This window comes from Penaeus chinensis, chromosome 30, assembly GCF_019202785.1.
Source record: "Penaeus chinensis breed Huanghai No. 1 chromosome 30, ASM1920278v2, whole genome shotgun sequence".
Classification (NCBI taxonomy): domain Eukaryota; kingdom Metazoa; phylum Arthropoda; class Malacostraca; order Decapoda; family Penaeidae; genus Penaeus; species Penaeus chinensis.
Window position 1 is genome coordinate 23,324,075 of NC_061848.1, and position 10,000 is coordinate 23,334,074.

The window sequence follows — 10,000 nt, forward strand, 5'->3', positions numbered from 1 at the left end:
CACACACACACACACACACACACACACACATATATACACATACACACAATCCTTTCCACTATATATATATATATATATATATATATATATATATATATATTTATATATATATATATGTATATATATATATATATATATATATATATATATATATGAATACCTACACACACACACACACACACACACACACACATATATATATGTATGTATGTATATATATGTGTATATATACACATATACACCCATACACACACACACACACACACACACACACACACACATATATATATATATATATATATATATATATATATATATATATATATATGAATACACACACACACACACACACACACATATATATATATATATATATATATATATATATATATATGTATGTATGTATATATATGTGTATATATACACATATACACCCATACACACACACACACACACACACACACACACACACACTCACACACACACACACACACACACACACACACACACACACACACACACACACATATATATATATATATATATATATATATATATATATATACATATACATATACATACACACACACAATCCTGTCCCTCTCTCTTGACAAATGCTCATCCTCAATAAAAAGGAAGAGCAGCGGCGAGAGAGAAGTGAAGCCGCAAACAGCCATATCTCACCTGCCAGTCAGAGTTCCAGTTGCTTCTTCATTATATCCACTTTATGACTCGGAGTCCGGAGGCTGCAGCTGTAAGCCCCCCCAACCCCTCCCAGCCCATCCCCATTCCCACTCTTCTCTTTTGCCTCCCCCCCCCCCCCCCTTTCCCCTCCCTTGTCCCTCTGCCCCACCCTACTCTCGCTTACGCTTCTCACACACCCGGGCTCCCCTTCTTCTCCCTCCCCTCCTCCTCCCGTCCCCTTCCTCTCTCTCTTTTCCTTCTCCCGTCCCCTTCCTCTTCCCCTCTGCCTTCTCCCGTTTCCACCTTCTGCTCCCTTCCCATCATCGTACCTGTTCTACCTTTCCCCCTTTCTCTTACTCTTTCTCTCTCTCTCTCACCCTTCTCTCTCTCTCTCTCTTCTCTCTCTCTCTCTCTCTCTCTCTCTCTCTCTCTCTCTCTCTCTCTCTCTCTCTCTCTCTCTCTCTCTCTCTCTCTCTCTTCCTGCTTGCTCAGCTTCTGAATTGTGTTTCACGTGCTGGCTGATGCAAAGCCACATGTCAGGGTTATACGTCGGTTATTCAGCGTCTTCACCTGATACCAAATGGCCATGAATGGCACTCTGGCGTAAGTGCATGGAAGATATGGCTTTGTGTGACGTAGAGTCAAGCTGTAGAAGCGGCAGGAGTAGGTAGATAACCGAAGCTGACTGGTGTGTTCCTTCCGACTACAGTGATAATGTACACTGACCTTGATGAAGGTACTACGTGCCCTGAGGGACTATACACTGTGGTTCGTGCTGCAGTGGCCATTATAAAGTTGTTGCCGCGGGCACCTGCTACTCCAGTGCATTGCAGAAGTACACTTAGGTGACTCCTGTCCAAAACTTTCATTTGTTTGGAGAAAAACCCCGATGATCATCACTTAAGACGAGGAAGGACGGGGGGGGGGGGGGGGGGCTATCTTTCGGGAGAGATAAAATTTCAGTTATCATCTAGTTTTCATATTGCCCTTATTCCGACTTTAATCTAACCAATTTATCTATTATTACCTTAGATTTAGCATGAATGGGAGACCCCGCTTTCACTATGAAAATAAGGGACATTACGTTTATGTGGAATAAGTGCTCTCGTCCTAAAATAAGATTAAAATTGCGTCGCTATCTATGGGGCAGGACGGAAGGGACTCGCCATTGTCTGGAAGCGGAGCCTAAACTCTATTCATTATCCTATTCTTAGCTTTCTCGAGAGAGTAAAACCCCCAAAAATGTATAGTAATTTTCTTTTTGTACGAAGCTTCAAACTTTTCCTCGCCGGGGTAGAAGTGAGAGTAGAAATGAACGTAGAAGTGGAAGTCGTTGGCAGACCTCTTAGGAATCTCATGAGAATATAACTGAAATGAAGTCCTTGTGTTTTCCTTTGTTTTTTCTTCTTGGTTTTCGTTTTTCCCCGCATTTTTTTTCCATTTTAGGTAGAGATAGACATGGAAATGGAAGAAGTAGAAAGGGAAAAAAGGGCCGTTCGACCTCATAAGGGTCTCACGAGCACATAACTGAAATTAATTTTTCTTTTTCTTTTCTTCCTTTTCTTTGTTTTTCGTACGAAGCCTCAACCTCTCTCGTTTTTGGAATAGAGGTATAAATGGAAGTAGAAGTAGAGGTAGAAGTCGTCGCCAGACCACCCAAGACGCCGGCAAAGGTCGTAGGTCGTAACAAGTATCGGCTCTTCCTACCCGCCGCGGGAACCGATTGAACGTCCTTGATATTCTGAAGTTCTCGAGCGCTCGTTCTCGATGGCATTGGGTGGTTTTTGCGTTTTCCTTTTTCACGTAATGTTTTGCTGCGACTCTTTCTCTCTTCTTCTTTCCCCTGTTTTGCCTCTCCATTTTCTGTTTTATTATTTTCCTTTATTTCTTTTCATCCTCCCAACGCCTTTACTCAGTTTTCAAAACATTTTCTTGGTCTCATTCTACTTTCTTCCTTCTCTACTTCCTTTTCGCCTCACTCTTCCGTCTTTCATTTCCTCTCCTTATTCTTCTTCCTCCTCTACTTCTTTTCGCTTAATTTTTCTTTCCTCCATTCCTCTTCTTCACACTCTTTTCCCCTTCCTTTTCCCTCCATTTTTTTTTGCTTACGCTTTGTCTTCTCATTCTACAGTCATCATTAAAAAAAAGAGGAACGAAGGATATTTGGAGAATTGGGGAGGAAAGAGGACCAGAAGGAGAGGCAGAGGGAATGAAGGAGAAGAGGGAGAAGGAATAAAGGGAAAAGAGGTGTTAGTGGATGATAAGGGAAATAGGGAATTGAAAGAGGAGAAATGAGAGTAAAAGGAGTAAGAAAATGGAAAAAGGAAATGGAAGGGAAAGAGGAGAAAAAGAGGAGGAAATGGAAGGGAGGGAGAAGGAAAAGGAGGAAATGGAAAGGAAAAGGAGGAAGGAATGGCAGAGAATTAGGTGGGAATGGAGGAGATGGGAGGGAAGAAAGAAAAAGAGGAGAAAATAAAAGGGTTAAGGGAACAGAATGTGGATCAGAAGTGCAGGCGACAGAGAATGGGAAAAGGAATATAAAGAAAAGGCGATGAAGAAAAAAAAATAATAATAACATTGACACTAATTTCAACAGGATATTAAACTTACATATGAGTGTTCTTAAGCCTATTTACACATATAGAAGGTCACTTTTTTTGTGGGGGGGGGGGGAGGGGGGGGCTGTAGAATTTATCACAAAAACGCCGTTTTTTCTTTCACATTAAAAAAAATACCCACCATCTTGAGAAAGAGAGAGAGAGTGAGAGAGAGAGAGAGAGAGAGAGAGAGAGAGAGAGAGAGAGAGAGAGAGAGAGAGAGAGAGAGAGAGAGAGAGAGAGAGAGAGAGAGAGAGAGAGAGAGAGAGAGAGAGAGAGAGAGAGAGAGAGAGAGAGAGAGAGGGAAAGAGAGAGAGAGAGAGAGAGAGAGAGAGAGAGAGAGAGAGAGAGAGAGAGAGAAAGAAAGAGAGAAAGAGAGAGAGAGAGAGAGAGAGAGAGAGAGAGAGAGAGAGAGAGAGAGAGAGAGAGAGAAAGAGAGAGAGAGAGAGGGAGAGAAAGAAAGAGTGAGAGAGAGAGAAAGAGACCAAATCCGAAAACAGATATTGAAAAAAAAGAACACAAAATATCGCACAAAAACAAAGAAGACTTGGCTTTATTGGCTCAGAGACACTGTCAATAAAACCACATTGCTGTCACTTGCTCCGGGGGTAAGGGTGGTTGGGATGGGGTGGGGGAGGGTGTGGGTGGGTTGGGGGGGAGGGGTTGGGGAGAGTTAGAGAGAACAGGGGTAAGATCTTGAAAGAGGGGGGGGGGTGAGGGAGGGAAAGATACATTCTTTGTGTTCCCGAAAATCTTTCGTAGGAGTGAGAAGGAAGGAGAGTGAGTGTGGGAAGGGAGAGAAGAGAAGAGAGGGAAATAAGAGAGAATTACAAAAGGTGCATGACCGTGTCTTGCAGGGCACGTTGTGAACTATATATACCCAGAAACAGAGAGAGAAAGAGAGAGAGGGAAGAGGGGAAGAGAAAGAAAAAAGAGAGTAAGAACGAGAACGAACGAATAGCCAGAGAATAGTGAGTCAGATTAAGAAAAAGTCGACATACCATCTATTCACCTACCATCACAACCATCACGATTTCCCGACACCTCTCATCATTCCGGCCCCTAACCAACCCTGAATCAACCACACCACAGTCCTTATATACCACAAATCAACCACACCGCGGTCCTTATCTACCACAAATCAACCACACCGCGGTCTTCATCTACCACAAATCAACCACGCCACAGTCCTTATCCACCCTAATCTACCACATAAAAGTACGATATACTAAAGCTACTCTTCTTCCCTGTCTGCAGTGGTACCCTCGCGTCTACAAGTACTGGACTCCAACAACATGCCGGTGTCAGCTGGATTCTACGGTCCACTCGTTGAAGGAAGCCCTCTCACGCTCTACTGCGTCGCTACGGGAGGTGAGTGGGGTGGGGAGTGGGTGGGGGAAGGTATGGGAAGGGGGGGAAGGGGAAAGGGAGGAGGGTATGGGAGAGGAGGGGGGAAAGATAGAGGAGGGGGAGGAGGGGGAAGATAGGGGAGGGGGAGGAAGGGAGTGAGAGAGGAGTGGGGAAAGGGCTTAGGAGAGGAAGGTTAGCGGTGGGGAGAAGAGGAGAGGGGGTTGTAGAGTGGGGAGAAGGGGCGCAGATATTGGAAAAGGAGGAGGGGAGGGGAGAAGATTGGGGGGGCAGGGGAAAAAGGAGGAGGTGGCGTGATGTAGGAGAGGGGGGAGTAGAGTGGAGAAGGGGGAGTAGAGTGGAGAGTGGAAAAGGAGTGAAGGAGGGGAAGTGGGGAGAGGGGTGGAGTGGAGAGGTGAGTGAGTGAGAAAATCAGTAGGGAGAGACGGGGGTAAAGAGTAGTAAGGGAGGAGAAGAGGGAAAATTAGAATAAGAATAGGAAAGCGAGGAAAGGCGAGACAAAGAGATAAAGAGAATAATCAGAAAGATAGGAAGAAGAGAAGAAAAAAATAAAGATATGACAGAGAGAAAAGAAAATAAGAGGGAACTGATAGTGAGAAGAGAAGAAAAGAGAGGAAAAGTCAAGGAGGAAAATATGTCACATAATGGAGGTGCGGAGGAAAGTAAGAAGAAAAACACAAAAAAAATAGAAAAGGTGAGAGATGAGGAAAGAGGAGAGGAAAGAAATGAGTAGGGAGAGGAAGATGAGGAGAGCAGCGAAGTGTAGTTGACATCTAAAAAACTGGTTTAGGAGAAAGAGAGAGAGAGATAAGGATAAACAAAGGGAAGGAAAGTAGAAGTAGGACATTTTAGTGGAAAGGAATGGGAGGAAGGAGGAAGGGAAAGATCGATGAGTTAACAGTCTGACAGTGTAGGGAAGGAGGAGGAAAAAATAGGTTGGGGAAGATAAGGAGGAAAAGAAAGTAAAAGTTTAAAAAAGAAAGAAAAAATCAAATGCGGAGGCTTAATAAAATAAAGGTGATTCAAAATGATAATCACAAAATGGAAACAAACGCAAAAATAAAAACAACACCATCAAAAAAGCAAACAGAATCTTCAATAACCGCGCCCTCAAAAAAAAAAAAAAAGATAAAAAAAAAAAAATAATAGTAGTAAAAAATAAAATAATAATAATAATAATAATAATAATAATAATAATAATAATAATAATAATAATAGTAATAATGATAATAAAAAACATTACTCAATAAACCTTTCAAGTAGATATATTAACCTCATTTATCATATATATATTGGGAGTTCTGCTCAGCTTTTCTTGCAATGCCAGATGAATCGCAAACCCGCAGCTTCACCCAAGCAGAAACTACGGTATCCCTCCCATTAAAAAAAAAAAAAAAAAAAAAAAATGAATGACGTTCCTTTCATATGAGTTTTCCATCAGGATTACTGTGTGTCATCTTTAAGAAAGAATAAACTATTTTTTCTCTCTCCCTTTCTCACTCCTTCTTTCTTACTTACTGTCTTTCTATCTCTTTCTTTCTTACATACCGTCTTTCTATCTCTTTTCTTTCTTACTCTCTCTTTTTATATCTTGCAGTATCTTTCTAACTCTTCCTTTCTTTCTGTCTCTCTATTCTCTCGCTCTCTCTCTCTCTCATTCTCTCATTCTCCCTATCCTTTTTCTTGTTTTCACCTACATCCCCTGTTCTTATTCCTCCTTCTCTCTCTCTCTCTCTCTCTCTCTCTCTCTCTCTCTCTCTCTCTCTCTCTCTCTCTCTCTCTCTCTCTCTCTCTCTCTCTCCGTCCCCCCTTACTTTCCTCATTTTCGCCCCCAGGTCTCTCCTCTTCCTTTCTATGCTCCCCTTTCGTCCCGCTTTCTTTAATTCCCCCCCTTCTCTTCTCTCTTTTCGTCCCCTTTCTTTCGCCTTCCCTCTTTTTGTTCCTTGTCTTTTCGTCCTTCTCGCCTCCCCCCTTTATTTCCTCCTCTCCCCTCTCCCCTGCCCCTCCTCGCCTCCCCATCCCCACCCTCCTCCTCGCCTCTCAAGCCCCATCTCGCCTCCTTGACCGCTTCTCCTCTCCTCCGTCGTCCCTTCTCGCCTCCCCCACCCCCCCTCCTCATCTCCCCCGCCCCTCCTCGGCTCCTTGATCACCCTCCCCTCACCTCGACTCCCCCAATCCCCCTCCTCGCCTTCTTGACTGCATCTCCTCCTCTTTCTCTCGCCTCCCCCTCTCCTCACTCCCTCCCCCTCTCCTCTCCTCCCTCCCCCCTCCTCGCCTCTCTTGCCTCCCCCTCTCCTCGCTCCTTGACCCCCTCCTCGCCTCCTTGAACCCCCCTCCTCGCTTTCTTGACCGCCTCTCCTCTCCTCCTTCCCCCCTTCTCGCCTCTCTCGCCTCCCCCCCTCCTCGCCTCCTCGACCCCCCCCTTCTCGCCTCCTTGACCGTCCCGTGTACTCTCCTTATCGTTTCCCTCGAGGATCGTTGGAACACATGTTCTTGCCTCAATTTCCCCTCACCTTGCTCACCTCTCCTTCCCTCTTATCTCCCCTTTACCTTATCTTTATTCCTGTTTATTCCCCATTTTTCTCTTTGTATATCTTCTTTCCGATTCCCTTTTATTCATGTTTATTCCATTTCTGGTGGTTCCTTCCTGTCACTATATCTTAATTCCTGTTTATTCTCTTTTTTGTTCTTGGCTTTTATTTGGTTTCTCGCCTTTCTACTTAATCTTAATTCCCCTTTATTCCCTTTTATCTTATGTTCCTTTCCCTTTGCGTTCTTTCATGTTCATTCCCTCTTTTCTTTCCTTCGTCCTCCTCCTTATTCTCACCTTTTTATCTCTTAAATTCATGTCTATTTCCTTCCCTTTTATCTTCTCTTCGTCTTCCTCCCATTTATTCCAATTCTTCTGATCTCGTTTAGTCTTAACTTTCCTCTGATTTATTCCCTTCTTCTTAAGTTCCCGATTCTTCCTCTAATGCCCGCGTATTCTCTCCCTACACATATTTTCTTTACCTTTCTAATATTTTCGTTCAATCTCTTTCCTGTCATCTCCCCTTCATCTTATTCCTATTACCGTCGGTTCTCTGTGTCCTTATCTTCCCTTTGACCTTTTTTTTTTTTTTTTAATTTCACTCTCCTCTTTCCCCTTATTATCTCTGCCTTTGCCCTTTTCTTCCCTTCACTCTTTACTTTTACTCTTACTACTGCCATCCCATCTCCTCCTTTTCCTTTCTTATTCATTATCAAAACTTCTTTTTTAATCTCCTCTTTTCCCATAGTTATTTGAGTTTCCTCTACTTATTTTTTCCTCTTCTCTTCCCCTTCATTTTTGCCTTTAATACTCACTCCTTGGATCGCTGACCTCACTCGCCCTTCAAAGTGGTTCTCGAGTAGGAGCTCAAGACGTAAATAAAGCACCACTTTTCCCTTCATCCTGGAGTGACTCCCCTCCCCTCCCAACTCCCCCGTCCCCCTCCTCCTCCCTTCCTCCCCTCTGCCCTTTTCTTCTCTCCATTCATCTTCGAGCTCCTTGCTTTATCTCTCTTTTTTTCTGCCCCCCCCCCCCCACACATCTCCTTCCTTCTCTTTGCTTTGCTTAATCTTTTCGTCCTCGTCTGTTTGTCTTTCTGCCCTGTTTGCTTCTTCCAGTCAGTCTGTTTACTTGATTTTCTATGTATGTCTGTTTTCATTCTGTCTGTAGGATTCGTCTATCTGTTTACCTATGTCTTTTTGACTGTCTGTCTAACTGTCTATTTGTCTGTGTCTGCCACCTCTCTCTGTGCCTCTGTTTCTCTCTTTCTCTTTATTCCCACTTCTCTTCTCTACCTTCCCCTCTCTGCAACACATGCAATGAAGTGTCAGGAATATGAAGTAGCACAAATGAACACACAGTAAAGCATAATTTCGAGGATTATTATGATTATTGTATTGATATTTTAATTACAATATTATGTTCGTGTGAATCTATTTTGTGCTATCGTGGAGCCACCTCTTTCAACTGAATATTTGAAATTCTGTGTTGAATAATGTATTTTTTCAAATAATGTTTTGCTTGATAATTACGACAATTGTATGAACTAGAAAGGATAATTCATATATAAACATATATGCGTACATGCACACAGACATGCACACACACACACACAGACACACACACACACACACACACACACACACACACACACACACACACACACACACACACACACACACACACACACACACACACACACACACCACATATACATACAAACATACATACATACATACATATATATATATATATATATATATATATATATATATAATATATATATATATATATATATATATATATATATATATATATATATATATATATATATATATATATATATATATATATATATATATATATATATATATATATATATGTGTGTGTGTGTGTGTGTGTGTGTGTGTGCATACAATGTAACTGTATATACATATATATGCACCCAAGAACATGCATGTTTGGGTGCCTTTGTAAGTGAGCACACATAATCGTAAGATGCGCTCACCAAGGCCCCTCTGCCCCCAGGATGGCCCACCCCGCAGGTGTCCTGGTGGAAGGGCAACCTCCTGCTGGCCAATCACAGCGTGGTCATAGGCGACGACAACGACTACCTTCACCACGAGGTCATGAATGGCGGCATGGTGAGTCCGAGCGCCGGCATGAGGCAAGTGAAGACGAAACTTATGATACCCAAAATACCACGTGATTTCGTCCATGCCAACCTCACGTGCCAGGTGTCCAACAACAACATCACAGAGCCACTCTCCACCACGCTCTCCCTCGACGTTCTGCGTGAGTAGATCGCCTTATCTATCAGTCATTCGTATTCCATGTGGCTTAAACTATCATCAAATCATCAATATTTCGTATCCGTTTGTATTCATGGGTTAGTGATAAACATTTTTTTTTTTTGTGAATTGTAGTGAGTTATCAATATATCCTGTCCATTTGTATTCGCCAATGACTAATTAATATTCTATATTATCTTTTCTTCGTGAATTGTAGTGAAATTGTCACTATTTCGTATCCAATTTTAATATTCAGTGACTGATCGGTGATTAATTTATTTTTTACTGTCTCTTTTTCTCTATAATTATTGATATTTAGCATTCGTTTTGATGTGACAAGAAATGTGTTGATCAATGTACTGTTATCATTAGTTTCTGAATAAGTATTATTTCTTATTTCATCACAATTTCATCATATATCTACATATTTCAGTGCATCATTTTTATCATTAAAAAATAATATATTTAACTTATACTTGTCACTTTATAAACTGTCATCTATATCGTCGTAGTTTAATGTTGTGTTTGCC

At 42.1% G+C, this 10,000-nt stretch overlaps 1 protein-coding gene across 1 annotated transcript in view; it reads left to right on the plus strand.

Moving 5' to 3' along the window:
* Nucleotides 1-10,000, plus strand: part of LOC125041283 (nephrin-like) — a 244,796-nt gene that overhangs the window by 214,926 nt on the left and 19,870 nt on the right. Inside the window, exons 4-5 of the mRNA XM_047636120.1 lie at nucleotides 4,539-4,652; nucleotides 9,208-9,474. Of these exons, the coding sequence (XP_047492076.1) occupies nucleotides 4,539-4,652; nucleotides 9,208-9,474 (381 nt within the window). The remainder of the gene's footprint in view (nucleotides 1-4,538; nucleotides 4,653-9,207; nucleotides 9,475-10,000) is intronic.